This window comes from Petaurus breviceps, unplaced genomic scaffold, assembly GCF_028583685.1.
Source record: "Petaurus breviceps papuanus isolate PSGF00001 unplaced genomic scaffold, PetGlider_PUasm1.0 171, whole genome shotgun sequence".
In the NCBI taxonomy this organism is placed as follows: domain Eukaryota; kingdom Metazoa; phylum Chordata; class Mammalia; order Diprotodontia; family Petauridae; genus Petaurus; species Petaurus breviceps.
The window spans coordinates 25,336,972-25,352,974 of record NW_027185754.1 but is presented as its reverse complement, the minus strand read 5'-3'; the positions used below and the strand labels follow the sequence as shown (position 1 = coordinate 25,352,974).

Here is a 16,003-nt window from a genome sequence, read left to right as displayed (position 1 = left end):
AAAGGTAGAAATCATCTCTCTTCCCCACCTTGAATCATCTCTGATGCTTTAAGACCATTTCCATCTTTGATGATCTCTGTGTATTGTTCAAGGAGAGTGGTTGTATTGCAGCCTATTATTAGCAAATGCCTAACAAACAACTTCTTCATGAAGAGAAAATCTTGGTCCCTACAGACATTTTGTATGTTATGCTAGTCTATATCTAGTGTTTTTCAAATCATTTTTTCTTTTAGGAAAAGAGCCCCATATATCGCTTACCTCACCCGTTGTCGCCAGGGGCTACAGACCACACAGGCCCATCTGGAAAGGCTGTTGCAGAGGGTTTTGCGAGACAAAGAGGTGGCCAACCGGTACTTTACCACAGTTTGTGTGAGATTATTGCTGGAGAGCAAAGAGAAGAAAATTCGGGAATTCATTCAAGGTAAATGACTTTGAATTTGAGTTTGAGATTTGTGGTTCTGTCTGCTGACAGGAGACTGCATGGAACCTGTGTTAAAAGACCAGAGACCTAATAAGGTTCATATCCCAGGCTTAATGCTTCTAACTCTGTGATGGAGGGCCTTCAGTAAAGATGCCTTAAGCACACAAGTGCTATTAGATATTTAAGTACTATTAGCAACATCATCCCTGTCTTAATAGGGGAGATAGGTACACATAAATAAGTGTGAGAAAAGGTTGAATGTCATAACAACTGAATAATGTGAAGTACTTTAGGAAAATTTGAGGGGAAATGATCATTTTTAACTGGAAGGTGGGGGGCATGTATTAGTTCTTTTGGGCACTTGAGCTGTGCCTTTGAAGGAAAGGAAAGATTGCAGTGGATGTTGATGAAGAGAGGGAGTATGTGTCAAGCATGGGAAATGTTGAGGTTAAAATGTAGGCAAGCAATAGAGGACAGGAGGAGAAAGGGGAACAGGTAGTCTAGTTTGGCCAAAATCTAGAGTCAGAGAAAGCTAGACAGACAGTTTAGAGCTACAATTTAAGGGGCTTTGAATGTTAGGCCAAGGAGTTGGTAGTTCACCTTTTAGGCATAAGGAGCCACTGAAGATTTCTGAGCAAGAAAGTTTGTATTTGTAGCATTCTTAAGTTTTTATATACTTACCTTTTGCCCTGCTCTCACCACCTTATTGTAATTATTCTAAAAATCAGGAAAACATGGAGACCTGGGACTACCAGAGAGCTTGGGATCTTTTTTTAGCTGGCACCTGGGATTGTAGCCAGAGTTAGGTTTATTTTTTCCTCCCTAATTTCCACTTTGTGGGTTGTTTTGCATTGAAGACTTTCAGAAGCTCACAGCAGCTGATGATAAAACAGCTCAGGTAGAAGATTTCCTGCAATTTTTATATGGTGCCATGGCTCAGGATGTCATCTGGCAGAATGCTAGTGAGGAACAGCTCCAAGATGCTCAGATGGCAATTGAACGAAGTGTGATGAACCGAATTTTCAAGCTTGCCTTCTATCCTAACCAAGATGGAGACATTCTCCGTGACCAGTGAGTAATAACATTGTTCTCTGATCAGCTAGGTATCTTTATGGAGAGTTGTGGAGATAATAGTGGAACAGTTATTATAAACAGCCTGTGAGTTTGAGCCCCGGTTCCACTTTTTATTAGTAATGTAACCTTTCTGAGCCTCAGTTTCCCCATTTGTAAATTGAGGATAATAATGCCTACCGTACCTGCTTCACAAACCTATTGTGAGGTAAATGCTTTGCAAATTCTGATTTTTCTAAAAGAATGAGAGTAATTATTATTGTACCATCTAAATGAGACTCAAAGCAGGCCAGCCAGCATGCAAAGTATTTATCTTGTCTTACAAAGTAAAAGACTTATTTTGAAGAAAAAAAGCATATTATAATCCTTCTAAAAATATTTGTACTACCAATGTCACAAAGTTCATCTGAAGATCAGATTACATAATTTGTATAGAATACCTTGTAATTGTGATACAAGCCATCATTATTTTATTTATTTATTTTGAGGGCATTTGGGGTTAAGTGACTTGCCCAAGGTCACACGGCTAGTTACGTGTCTGAGGCTGGATTTGAACTTAGGTCCTCCTGACTCCAGGTCCAGTGCTCTATTCACTATGCCACCTAGCTGCCCCTAACATTATTTATTTTTAGAGTGCTTTAAGGCTTTAAAAAATTAGCGTTTTACTGAAATCTTTTGTTTTTGAATATATTGTTTCTGAATATATTCCTTCCCCCCTTGCCTACTTAGCAAGACATTCTTTGTAAATAACAAAGATTAAAAGAGAGAGGGAAAAAATACAGTTCAGCAAAACTAATCAGCACATCAACTATGACTGATAGCATGAACTACATTCTCCATCCATAGACTGCCACCTCTGGAGTGGAAGAAGGGAGGCGCACTTTTTCAACTTTTTTCTTAGGGCCAAGCTTGTTCATCATTTCTACAAACCGTTTACTTTAGAGGTTTTCTTAATTTTTTTATATTGTTTTCATTGTTTTCCTCGTTCTGCTTACTTCACTATTCATCAGTTCCTATGTCTTCTTATGTTTTTTTTTCATTCTTCATATTTTCTTTCTTATAGCACAGTAATAATCCTTTGTATTTAAATATATAGCTCAACTTATTTCATTCCCTCATCTATAGGGATATGCTTTGTTTCCAGTTTTTTGGTATCACAAAAGGTGACACTATGAATATTTTTATGTATGTAGGACCTTTTTGTTTGTCTTTCACTTCACAAGAGGTAGTTATGTGCCTCATAGTGAGTGAAGTCACTTGGACAAAGTGTATGGCTATTTTAGTTACTTTTCTAGCATAATTTCAAATTGCTTTCTGGAAAATAGTTGGGTAATTGTCATCATTTTATAGTAATGATATTGATAATATTGGTCCATCTGTAAATGAGTCTTATTACACTCCAAGTAGTTTGTATACTTGTCTTTTATCCTGTATTTTAAATATCTTTTGAAAGATAAAATTTAAAAGCAACTTATGTGATCACTCTAATCCATATCTACAAACAAGATGTGTATAAACCTGAAGAAATCAGTTACAACTGTTGAAATATTTTTGTTGTTGTTTCTAGGGTTCTTCATGAGCATATCCAGAGATTGTCTAAAGTAGTGACTGCAAATCATAAAGCACTTCAGATACCTGAGGTAATATAATACAATCCAGTTTATCTAGAATGTTTGGGTGTTAGCAAAAATTATTTACCAATTTTAGATGACCAGTTTCCCAATAATTAATATTCTAGGATCTATAGCATTATTATTTAATTTTTTAAATTGCTCATTAGGTTTCAAGACTCTATTGTACCTTAGAGCAGTTGTTCTGAGCACCACATACCATCAAATAATACCTTGGGTACAGAAAAACATTGTGGTCTGGTAGAAAAAGTTGTGGTCAAAGATGAAGTTTAAGTAATGACTTCGGTACCATTTAACTTGAGGGAGTTACTTAACCTCTTAGAGTCCATTTCTTCATCTGTAAAATAGGGATAAAATACCTTACTAGTGTTTAAATATATAAGGTAGTTCTGGGGTTGTTATTATTATATAGGAGAACAGATTAAATTGGTGACATAATCTAAAACTTGTTTGTTTTTTTGTTAATTCCCTAACATTTTTTTTTTTTAAGCAATTGGGGTTAAGTAACTTGCTCAAGGTTACGTGGCCAGGTGTTTCTGGGTGGGTGCTAAGTGTCTGAGCCCAGGATTCGATCTCCAGGTCATTCCAACACTGGAGCCGGTGCTCTTACTCGCTGTGCTACCTGGCTGCCCCTCCCTAACATATTTTTTGTCACTTATCTTTATCATAAACAGAAGATATAGAATATAATTCCAAATATTTATGTGTTCTGGTTTTATAGAATCATGGAATATTAGAACCAAATGGAATATTAGAATAATAAGCACAAAATGCCCTGCCCTGAAGAAGACATTGAAACATGAAACATTGAATATTAGAGCTAGAAGGAAACTTAGAACATAGAATTTCAGAGTTGGAAGGGCTCTTGGAATAATACAGTGTTAAAGAGATGATAAGGGTATTTGAGTGGAAAACTTGGATTGAGAACTTAGATCTCCCCTATTTGAGAGATAGCACTTAAACATGTCCATCATTTACCAACTTATGCTAGTAACTTGTTTAAATACATTTTGATTCCTTTCTCCAAAATGGGATAAGTTCCAGTCTGATGGCATAAGGGATCTAGTTCCTTAGAGCTCTCATTTCCCCAGGCTCAGAGTCATCTGTACTTTTATTATTTAGACACATACCTCCACTGAAGTCTCCCCTTGGATACCTCTCTATGACTTGTGTGTAATCTCAGGCACTCAAATACTATGCTCTCAGCAGGATTGGCTGTGTGAAGGTTGTTTCAGCACCAATCTGTATTAAGCATGGGGAGCTACTAGAATTTGGCCACCAGGGGATTTCCTTTTTTCTTTTTTTGTCCATAGCAACTTATAACCTACTAAAACATGGAGGAGTTAGAAGCAGTGTTGTTGGAGGTATTCTCACTGACAAAATCATGAAACTTGAAGTAATGAATTATAGCTCTGTGAACATTTTATTTTATTTATTTATTTTTTAAAGCAATTGAGGTTAAGTAACTTGCTCAAGGTTACACGGCCAGTTATTTTGTGTGGGTGCCAAGTATCTGAGGCCGGAACCAATCCCAGGTCTCCCAACGCCAGGGCCGGTGCTCTTACTCACTGCACCACCTGGCTGCCCCTTTGTGAACATTTTAAAAAGTATAGTACATTCTACAGACTATTTCATTGCATGACAAAATTGGTACTTATTAGCAAGATGTTTTTTAAAAGACTGGAAGAAATGAACCAGATCTTATAAGATCAAATTAAATGTGAATGACTATAAAGTTGACTTGAAGTTAAAGAATATCAGTTGTATAGGTACAGAATGAGGAAGATAGTAACTGTCAGCAGTTCATGTGAAAAAGAACTATGGCTTTAAATAGGCTTCCCTCAAAGAGGTATGCTGCAGTAACCACAATAGTCATGATATTAGATTGTGCCACCTAGGAGCCTGGTGTTCAGAAACAGACATGTTCTTCCCTTGCTCAGTAAGCTCCAGAGCTTCCCTCTCACCTACAGTAACAAATGCAGACACTTCTCCTTGGCATTTAAAGCCCTTAAAACCTACTGACAAGCTACCTATCTGGACTTCCTGCTGATTATGCCCTTTTGTACCCTCACTCTACAGTCCTCACACTCTGGCCCTCTCCCTGTTCCTTACACATCCTAGTCCATTTTGCCTCTTTGTGCCTTAGTACATGCTGTCCTCCAGGCCTGGAAATTACTGTCTTCTCACTACCACATGTTGAAATCTCCATCTTTCTTCAAAACTACTCAGGAACCACCTCCTTCATGAGGCCTTTCCTGACCCACTCAGTTGATAGTGTCTCTATTCTAAAATTACATTGTGTCATACACATATACATACTCTCTTTTCTCTCTTAAATTAATGCTTCTTTAGTTTTCCAATTAAATATTAGCTCCTTTAGGTGAAGACTATTTTGATTTATGTTTATAGTCCCAGTATATATAACAGTGTCTAGCATATAGTAAGAACTTATTATTAATTGGCTGAAAAAAAAAAGGAAATGATTGTAATTTTGTCCTCTCATCTGGTCAGACCAAAACTAGAATATTGTTCTAGGCTCTACATTTTTGGAAGGGGAGAGAAAGCTGAAACATATGCGAAGGAGTGTAGCAAGTACAATGAAGGGACTGAAAACCATGTTGTGTGGGACTGGTTATAGGAATTAGGGAAGTTTGGCCTGTAGAAGAGAGAGGCCTTAGCAAGCACTTAAAAATTTGTTTAACTTGAAGGGTGGCTAGGGATGCAGTGGATGGAGCACTGGGCCTGGAGTCAGGAAAGCTGGAGTTAAAATGTAGCCTCAGACATTTCTTAACTGTGTGACCCTGGGAAAGTCACTTAATCCTGTTTGCCTCAGTTTCCTCATTTGTAAAATGAGCTGCAGAAGGAGATGACAAACCACTCCAGTATCTTTGCCAAGAAAACCCCAGATTTGATCATGAAGAGTTGGACATGACTAAAATAACTCAACAACAACAAATTAGCTTGGAAAAGGAGAAACTTATGAACATGATAGCTGTACTTATGGGTTACTATGTGGAAGGGGGATTAAATTTGTTTTGCTTGATCCCATGGGCATAAATAGGAATAATTGTGAGGAGTTTCCTAGAGGCAGATTTTAATTCAAGGTAATGAAAACTTTCAGAATTGTCCTAGAATGGAATGGCCTGTTATCGTAGAGAATGGATTTAAATGTTATTAGAAATCTTCAAGCAAAAGCTAGGTAGTCACCAGTAGGTGATGTTGTAGAAATGATTCTTACTTCAGGAAAGGACTAGATGCACTTTTCTCTAAGTCAGGGGTAAGGAACCTTCAGCCTCAAGGCTGCATGTGTCCCTCTAGGTCCTGAAGTGCAGCCCTTTGACTGAATCCAAACTTCACAGAACAAATCCCCTTAATAAAAAGACTCAGTCCAAAGGCCCCGTCCAAGGACCTAGAAGGCCACATGAGGTTTCTTTCAAGTCTGAGATTCTGTCACCAGTGATTGAAAAGCTAATTTCCATAGAAACTCCTTTACAGACCAAAGCAGATCTTTTTTGTTCTGCCAATGAAAAGTTTATTCTTCTGTACTTGTATTTATTAAGAGTTACTGATGTGAAAGTAGCACATTTGTATTGTATACTGTAGTCTTCCATTGTCTATTGCTGTTCAGGCTTATATATCAGAATGTGAATTTCTTCTTCCCTATAGGTCTATCTTCGGGAGGCACCATGGCCATCCGCACAATCTGAAATCCGCACAATAAGTGCTTATAAGACCCCTAGGGACAAAGTGCAGTGCATCCTGAGAATGTGCTCCACAATTATGAACCTGCTGAGTCTGGCCAATGAAGATTCAGTCCCTGGAGCAGATGATTTTGTTCCTGTTCTGGTGTTTGTTTTGATAAAGGTGAGCCAGCTACTTATATACTTCCATAGATTTGTGTTATCTTTGGGGAAGATTACTGATGCAAATCATAGCCCCTCCTTGCCTTCCTTTGTGGTGTGATTTTTGTTTACCTCTTTCTGTAAGTCCCCCTTTGAGGAGCCACCTAATGCCCTACCGACCTTCTTTGAGGTCTTTCAGTATCTTGAGGATACCTGTGCAGCAGCATTAAACTATCTGTTTTCTTGTACTCTTCACTATATGATTAGCTTGAGTCTTTCTGGTTTTTGTGTCATTGATGATTTATTATAAAGACCACTCAATCACCACTGTTAAATACAATAATAGCCTAGAAGGTATGTTAAACAACAGAAGCTGGGTAAAATGAAGGGTGCAAATGAAGATAAAATATGATATTTACAAAGCACTGTGTACATTATCTCGTTGGATTATTGTTTGATCTATGTGATGGTAGTAAAAAAAGCCCATATTCACAAGTTTCAGGGTCTAATTTACTCCCAAAGATATTTTACCTCTTGTTCACTGGGACTGTGTCCTTGAGGTCTGTTATTAAATGGAAGTTAGATGATGGGTAAGAGATTTCAGAAAAAAAAGGATGGGAATCCTAGACTCCTGACTAAATATTCTTTCTTTCAAAAACAATGTCAGAATCTATGCCCTATAGATAAATAGATCATGCTTATTTCACTTATTGCCTTTGTTAATTCACATGTATAAATATTATTTTGTGCTACTTGCCACACATGTTGAATTTATTAGATCTCTCACCTGTTAATTTTAGGAACGTAACTATTTATTACTTTAAATTCTAGGGCATAGATAATCATGTTTGCTGTCACTTATTTTTACATTTTAACATTTCAGAATGTTTATGTACTTTTTTTTTTTTTAGAAAGAATCATTTGATATTTGGGTATGCCTTTGGTGGCACTGGTACATGCTTGGGCAATGTTGTATTAGCTGCATAGTTTAGATTTTGTTCTGCCTGTGTAATTCTTAGAAGGACCAGAATTTAAGAATACTTTAAAGGACCAAATTGTATCAATGGATGTGCTGATTTTTTTTTTTTAATCTTTAAGGTAAATAGGTAAGATGAAAAATTTTATTCTGAAATAAAATTATATTTTTTGCACCTGGATCTTTTAGTGTTAATTTCCTCTAAATTTACACCTCTGGGGTCGGCTAGGTGGCGCAATGAATAGAGCACCAGCCCTGGAGTCAGGAAGACCTGAGTTCAAATTTGACCTCAGACACTTAACACTAAAACTAGCTGTGGGATCTTGGGCAAGTCACTTAACCCCAATTGCCCTGCCTTCCTCTCTCTGCCCCCCCAAAAAAGCAAAAAAAAATTTACATCTCTGAGCTTTTTATACTTTATTAAAAATGTTATTAAACCAGTGGAATCTAATAGTAGTAAACAAATATTTCAATGATAATTTAAAATAGCTTTTAATTAAATATCTACAGTACAACTTAGGTACTTTTTCACTAACTCCTTTTTTAAAATTACTAATAACCTAAATGGTTGTAGCTTAGAGTCAGAAGCCTTCCTTTCCCAATAGTTTATTATCAGATTTTTGCTTAGCTAAGTTTTAGTGTCCCATAGCTTCTGTGGTACCTTGATTCTATCCATATTTTATTTGTGGGGGGGATGGATGATAAAGGGCTCTTTTTTTCTATTATGAATCTGAACTACATGAGTGGAAGGAATTAGAGGATAACTCATTCATTGGTTTGAACACAAACAAGTTAGTATAGCTTGCTGCTAGGCCTAGGAAAGGAATTCTTTTTTTATTGTACCCAGGGTACATAACTAGCAGTGAACTAAGATGGAACCACCTAATTTGGGGGAGGAGAAGAATGCAGAATTTCATAGATAAAAGGGACTTTGGAGGTCATCCATTCCAAATACATAGTTGAAAAATTTTCTTATTATACAAATAATGCCCCAAGTAGTCATCCAGCTTTTGCTTAAGGACTTTGGGTGAGAGAGGTGTTCTTGAGGTGACCCATTCCACTTAGTATTGATAGTTAAGAACCTTTTCATTAAACCCAAATTTTCCTTTTTCAGCTTCCACCTGTTGCCTTAAAGAAAAAATCTCTTACTTCTTTCGTATTAGAGCCTCTCATTTACTTAAAAACAGCTGTTTTATTCTAAGTTTTCTCCATACTCAACATTACAGTTTCCTTCAATTGATTTCTCATAAGGTATAATGAGGCCATTCACTATTGTGATTACCTTCCTCCTGAAACTGTAATCTACCAGTATTCTTCCTAAAATAACCTTCATCTTAATAAGGAACTTATCTTATGTGACCTGACTGGGGCAGAGTAGAACAAGATTGTCACCTCCTTACTTCTTTGCTAATCACTGTACCTTTTTTAATGTCAGTTAAGGCCCCATTAACTTTCTTGGATTTTTGGCTAGTCACACCAGCTTGATATAGCTTATAGACCTTGTAATCCAGTAAAACTCCCAGATTGCCTTAGAAAATTAGTTTTCATACCTTTGTCTTTGCAACATAGAAATTTCTGAGGAGGGCAGGGAGTAGAACCCCTTCAGATTTAACCCTCCTGTGTAACATTGAAAAAGTCCAGCAGGGGCAGCTGGGTGGCACAGTGAATAGAGCACTGGCCCTGGAGTCAGGAGCACCTGAGTTCAAATCCGGACTCAGACACTTGACACACTTACTAGCCATGTCACTTTGGGCAAGTCACTTAACGCCTCCCCCCCCCCCAAAAAAAAAGCAAAAAGGAAAAGTCCAGCAGAAATACTTATTTCATTTTGTACTTCTGAAGTTGAATTTTTAAACCATGTGGAAGGCTTTTTATAGAACAGAGAGAAAAAAAAATCTTATCTGGATTCTGTTCAATAACAATAAGAATGATAACGTAATAATTTTAGTAAGAGCTAACTTTATATAGTGCTTATTGTGTGCCCATTGTTTTATGTACTTCACAAGTATTATCTCATTTGACACATGAGTAAACTAAGGCAGTCAGAAGTTAAATGAGTTGCCCAAGTCACAGAGTTGTAGTATCTAAGGTCAGATTTGAATTTGGATCTTCCTGACTCTAGGCCTGGCACTCTGAATAGAAAGAAAGATAACCCTCTGGAGGAGTCTTTGGCTAGGAGTAATACTTAGCTTCCCTCACAAAGTGTTCCTGGGGAAAAAGCATGTTATTATAATCCTTAAAGTGCTGAAGAAATGTGAGTTGATCTTTAGATTAATTTGTATTTGTCATTTTTCCTCCAGGCAAACCCACCTTGTTTACTGTCTACTGTTCAGTACATCAGTAGCTTTTATGCTAGCTGTCTGTCTGGAGAAGAATCGTATTGGTGGATGCAATTCACAGCGGCAGTTGAATTCATTAAAACCATTGATGACCGGAAGTGACCTACTCTGAAGCCTGCTAGGGCAGGCAGACTGTTTAGGGGAGCAGAATCTCTTACATAATACTCACCAGCTGCTTAGCAGACTGAAGATTGTCCTTGTATATTGTACAGAGTTCAGGCATTTTCAACCAGATCTTTACTAAACAGATTAATGAGTTAACTAGCAGGTTTTCTTTTCTTTGTTTTTTTCCCCATTCCTGTTTCTGGGTTGCATATTTTATTCTCCCCACTCTTATGTAGAGGCTAGTGCTGCAACAAGGGACCACATTTTTCAGGTATTTTGGAATATTAAAAACCTCTCGGGAAAATTCCTAGGTCACCATTCATGGATAGCCATTCTTTCCTTTTCTTAAAAAAAAAAAAAAAGACCAGGTCACCTCTTTTAAGATATCTAATATTGGTAAGAAAACACCTACTGACCCTGAAGGTTTATGATAGTTGAAACATTAGTGGCATTATCTCTAAATCTATATATACCTAAATTGAGAGGCTGAGAAGGAAATGTAAATATAATATATATATACATATATATTTATATTTGTTGTACTATGGACATCTTCAGACTCTTTCATAAACAAGGAACTTCTGTGTCTTGACAGTAGGTTGTGCCATAACCCTGTTGTGATATGGTTTCCTCAAAAGAACTTAAGCTGAGCTTAAAACAAAAAACCATAAATATTTATTAAAATACAGTGCAGTTTATTGAACTTTCCAAGAGTTTGATACATGCAGTGCTACAAGTTGACAGCAAGTGGAAATTTTTGGATCTTTCACCATGGAGGTTTGGGAGCTGCACATAAAAGAGATGGACTGTGTCTAGAGATAAGCACTGACTATAGAAAGGAATAGTAAATATCAGATACCTTATTGTAATATTTTTCTTCTGAACTATTGTGTATACTGTACAAACCCCAGACAGAGCTCCTTATGAACCTTAAATTGTAATATATGTTTTGATTGATTATTCACATTGAATGCATACGCCAGGGGATTCAGTGAATGGCGTTTTTTTTACTAAGTGTTCTTTGTATCGTCTGCTCTAGTGGTGCAGGTTTTACTAGTCATAAAATATTTTAACAAATCACACTGTTCTTATAAAAATATATATATATTTTATATATATGTATATATAATATATATATATACACACATACATATATATTCACAATTAGGCACCATGTCAGGGTATTTGGGCAGATTTCTGTTATTTTCTCCTGTCTTCTAACAAAATATGGCTTTCTTTTCATTTAGAAAACTAAACTGACAGAGTATCCTTGGTGCCTGAGAAGTTGACTAAGCAGGCGCTTGACAGCATTAAGCACATGTCTTGAATATAAGTGATCATTGACTGGTTTTATTTTGTACCTGTGTTATTTCTCAATATAGATAATAATCTGTTCTTTTACATAATGGAGAGCTGAGTCAGCTTCTTAATGCTAATAGTACCACCCCACTCCGCAAAGTATTTTTATTGCTGGCAGTTGGGTAAGGATGTAATAGCCAGCCTCTTGTGGGCAAGGAAAGACATGGTCTGTTCGTTTTCTTTAAGATGTGCTGTTAAGCATTTACAAAATACTGAGGGAAAATCAGTTTCTTTATTCCACTGTTCTCCCTTTTCCATTCATTTACTTGAAGATATCAAGTAATATAGAAGTAGGTATAGAGTTAGGTGTTTGTTTTTAATGAGTGAACACATTAAACTAATACTGCTAAACTTTCATCCTTTGTTTAAGTTAAAAAAAAATCAACAAAATACAAACTTGTGTACAGTGTGCTGTTTCCTAGGCTGTGCCTATCACAGTTGCCTTTGTTATTGTAGGTCAAAGTCTGTTATGTATTCCATTACCAAAAACCAAATGAAATCCCAGACATTTGTATGATAAGATTTCTAAGATTCAACTGGTCAACTTATTTCCATTGGTATTTAAAAATTTGGAGTCAATTGTAATGTGATTGATTTTGATAATTTAACAAAAGATATTTGTTTCCTTGTGCACTGATTGTTCCCTCCCCCCAGGGACTGTTAAAATCTATTCTATGTCATCAATGTGGAAATTATAAGATTCAGAAATGAACTTACATAGAGTTATTGTTTTGGAGAGGGAGTGGAGGGTGGGGTAAGTGTTTCATCTCTTTTTAACCTTGACTGGAGGCATAGTGTTAAAGTGCTGGTAGCAATAGAATTTGCCTTATTTAGTGCTGCCTACCTGTAGTAATGCAAATGCTTGAGCCCATAGTAGGAATACCATAGAAGTTCAGTTTCTGTGGCTATACATTCTTTTTTTATTTGTGATAGAGATGATGACTGCATTCTTAGGCCTGACAAGTGGGGGTTTTTAGCAAATTAACATAGTAGAGCTTGTTCAAAAGACAGTTAACATATTCGTTCTGAGAAACTTCAAAGGCAAGAATTACTTCAGGATCAACAGTGACCCGGTTGTGTTCAGTGTTAGGATTTGTTAGTTTATTGATATTTAAGCATGGGAGTCAGTATGCTATCTGGGGGGGTGCTGTGTGTGTGTGTGTGTGTGTGTGTGTGTGTGTTTTGAGGGGAGGAAAAAAGTAGTATGGGTTTGGCTTTGCTTTTTCAAAGTAATAGAATACTCTGAAGAATTGTACCGAGCTTTCTCTCAATAATTTAAAGTGGAGCATTAGTGTGAAAGAGCACAGACCCTCTTGCTTTTTCATGCTGGAATGAATTCACAGTGGGGGTTAAGTTGGGACACTGGTTTTAAGTGGAGTTTTTCAAAATTAACATGGTAGAGAGAGCGTTGGATTTGGATTGGACGAGTAGTGTTTGAACCCTGATGCTTCTCTTTAGCAGCTGTGGGACTTTAGGCAAGTCATTTCTCTCTAGGTTTTAGTTTCTTTGTCTGTAAAATGAGGGGGTTGGTCAATGTGATTTCTAGACCCCTTTTGCAGGCCTGATTTTTTTTCCCAATTAAAAAGAGAAGAAAACTGATTTTCTGTTTATTTGCTGCTTCTGAGAATTGAGTTGAAGAAACATAATGAAAGATTTTGAGTTTTCCCCAACCCTTCTGTAAAATGAGTTTACTGCCTCTGGTTTACATCAGAATTTCAACAAGAGCTGTTAATCCATTTCCTGATTTTTTTTTTCTTAAAAAAAAAAAAACCCTTGATTATTGAAAGCCATTTATATAAATATTATTTGATAGTTATAATCAAAGAATTAGGCTTTCTGAGGAATCATTAGACTCAGATGTCTTTTCTTGATGTGATTTTAAAATATTCTTCATATTATATATCTATAGGAAGATTTCATTTTGTTTTACCTCTTGTAATTGAACAGAAACACTATCTAAACCAAAAAGAAAAAAATAAACAACAAGCTATAAGAATGCCCCTCTTCCCCCCAAACAACAATAACAGCAAAGAATGTTTTACTACAAGAGTCTGTCACTACAGGAGCAGAACTTGGGGAGCTATAACCATGTTTAAAATGCCATTAGATTTTTTTTTTGGCCAAACAAAGGTCAATGAAATGTATAAAAATGATTTACTCCCTCTAGATGGGAGTAAAGGTGGAAGAAGAAAGAGTAGGGAATTTGTTTACCTGATTACTTGACAAATTATTGTAGTGGCTCTCAGTAAAAATAAGCTTTCTGTCTAATAGGATGGCTAGGTATTTAAAAGATAGATCCTGAGGTGTAAAAAAAAAAAAAAGGAATTTATTGTGGTTTCTGGTTGTAGACCAAATTTACCAGGAGAACTAACCAATATGATGTGAAAGCTAGGTTTGGGGTCAAGGTCCTTCATGAACCACCCTGGGTACCCCAAGAGGTCTTTGGTTACTTGCATTTGCCAAGGTTAATATGTCTTTTTAGTTGTGGATATTTGTATTGGCCAGTCAACCTAAGGGAATTGACCCAGAGAACTGACCAGTCATTCCATAGAGTTGGCCCAGGGTGATGGCTTTGTTGGTCTCTTCTCTGTTCTCCTGTCCTAAGCTTGAGTGGATAACTTCCCAGTGTCAATGCTCTTCTCACAATTGCCTAAGAGCTGTAGGGTTATCAGAGCCCAGGAGTTCCTTTGTTAGAGCTGTTCCTCTTGATGTGCTGTATACTTTTTAAATATGTTGTTTAAATGTTTCTTCTCTATTCCCCCTTTTTTTTGAGGGAAAGTCTGTGTCTGCCCTATTTTTAATTTCTTTTATTCATGCAAGATTATTCTGAAGAATTCTGAATGTTAACTTGCCATAATTTTAAGAGAATAGAGTTTCAAAAATAATCTTTTTTAGCTGAAGGTTTTTTCTTTTCTTTTTTTTTTTTTAAAGATTGACAGGTTTTTTTTTTTTAATGTTGAATGCCAAAACGCTTGGGAGCTCTTTGCCAGATTAATGGTAACTGAATATATTATAGAATGTAAACAATACCAGAAATGGCTCCTCAGTCAAGAATAGCTTTGCTTCTCTTTAGAAAGCTGCATGTAAATGAAGTCAAAAAAGATATTGGTGGTGTGGCCAGTGATGTGGCAGGACATTCCTGGTAGCAGCCAAATAGGAAGGTGGACTTCAGAAAGAGGGTATTTTGTATCTAGCCAACAACAGTCAGTATGACTGAGCCTGTATGGCTTTAGACTTCATCTCTGCTGAACTATTCTGTGTCGTGTATCTATCGTGTGCTTCTCCTGTATTAAAAAGCTTTGTACTGCCTCTCCTCTTTGAAACTGGTAAAGCCTTTCTATAAATCTAAATTAATGAGCTTGCACAATCTTGTATACCTACAGGAAACTCGTCTTGTCTCTAATGTGATTATTAATGTATTATATCATTCTGTAAAACTGATTAAAAAAGGAGAGCAGTTTAACTCCTTGGATTTTGTTTCCATCATCATATGTGTAGTTTGTCTTATAAGCAATGTTGAAAATTCTTTTTAAGTTGTAAATATTACTGCTCTTTTTCATGAATTGACACTTATCTTTTCCATAGGAACACTTGAAAGTATATGTCAGATGTTTTGGAAGAAGGAAATTAGAGACAGAGGGTATCGGGGGAAAGAGAACACTGACCTGGGAGTAAAAGAGACCCAAGTACTAGTTATGGTTTTACTTCTAATTTTCCATGTGAGTATATAGATCCAGTTCAGGTGTCTTCTGACTCCAAATCCAGTGGCCTTTCCACTACACCATGTTACTGCTCTGTTTTTGCTTCCCTTATCCATGGGGAAGGTTGCCTGGATGAATAATGCCTGAGCAAACTCCCTTCCACCTTTAATGTTCTAGGGTTCTAGATCAGGGAGCTGCCATGGAGAGAGACACCGGCCTGAGACTTGCCTCAGAATCTTGGCTTCACATTCCAGTTCTTCTTCCTCCTTGAATTTGGTCAGATTTCTTCTTTGGGCCTCAAGTTTCCTCCTCGATAAAATGAGGGAGGAGAAGTGTTGGACTTTATAATTTTAAGTTCCTACAAGCTTTAAAATCCTATAAAGATCAATGTTTCACTTTTGCCACAGTTTCTTTCTGTCCCTAGTTATGGAAGCCCTGAAGCAATCCAATTTGTTAAAATTGGATGCTTTAGTTCTGATTAAAAAGATAGACACCATTAGAGGCAGCTTTGTTTAATGGAAACAGTATTGGTTTTTAGCATCAGAAGGCCTAATTTTA

General features: G+C 36.6%; 1 protein-coding gene across 5 annotated transcripts in view; it reads left to right on the top strand.

Annotated features, from left to right (window-relative positions):
• GAPVD1 (GTPase activating protein and VPS9 domains 1) overlaps positions 1–15,207 on the top strand; it is a 101,073-nt gene extending 85,866 nt beyond the window's left edge. For all 5 annotated transcript variants that reach the window (XM_069082747.1, XM_069082743.1, XM_069082744.1 and 2 more), the window contains 5 exons: positions 234–421; positions 1,279–1,492; positions 3,060–3,132; positions 6,790–6,987; positions 10,242–15,207. In XM_069082747.1, coding sequence (XP_068938848.1) covers positions 234–421; positions 1,279–1,492; positions 3,060–3,132; positions 6,790–6,987; positions 10,242–10,382 — 814 coding nt within the window. In that variant the 3' untranslated portion in view covers positions 10,383–15,207. The remainder of the gene's footprint in view (positions 1–233; positions 422–1,278; positions 1,493–3,059; positions 3,133–6,789; positions 6,988–10,241) is intronic.
• Positions 15,208–16,003: the final 796 nt, after the last annotated feature.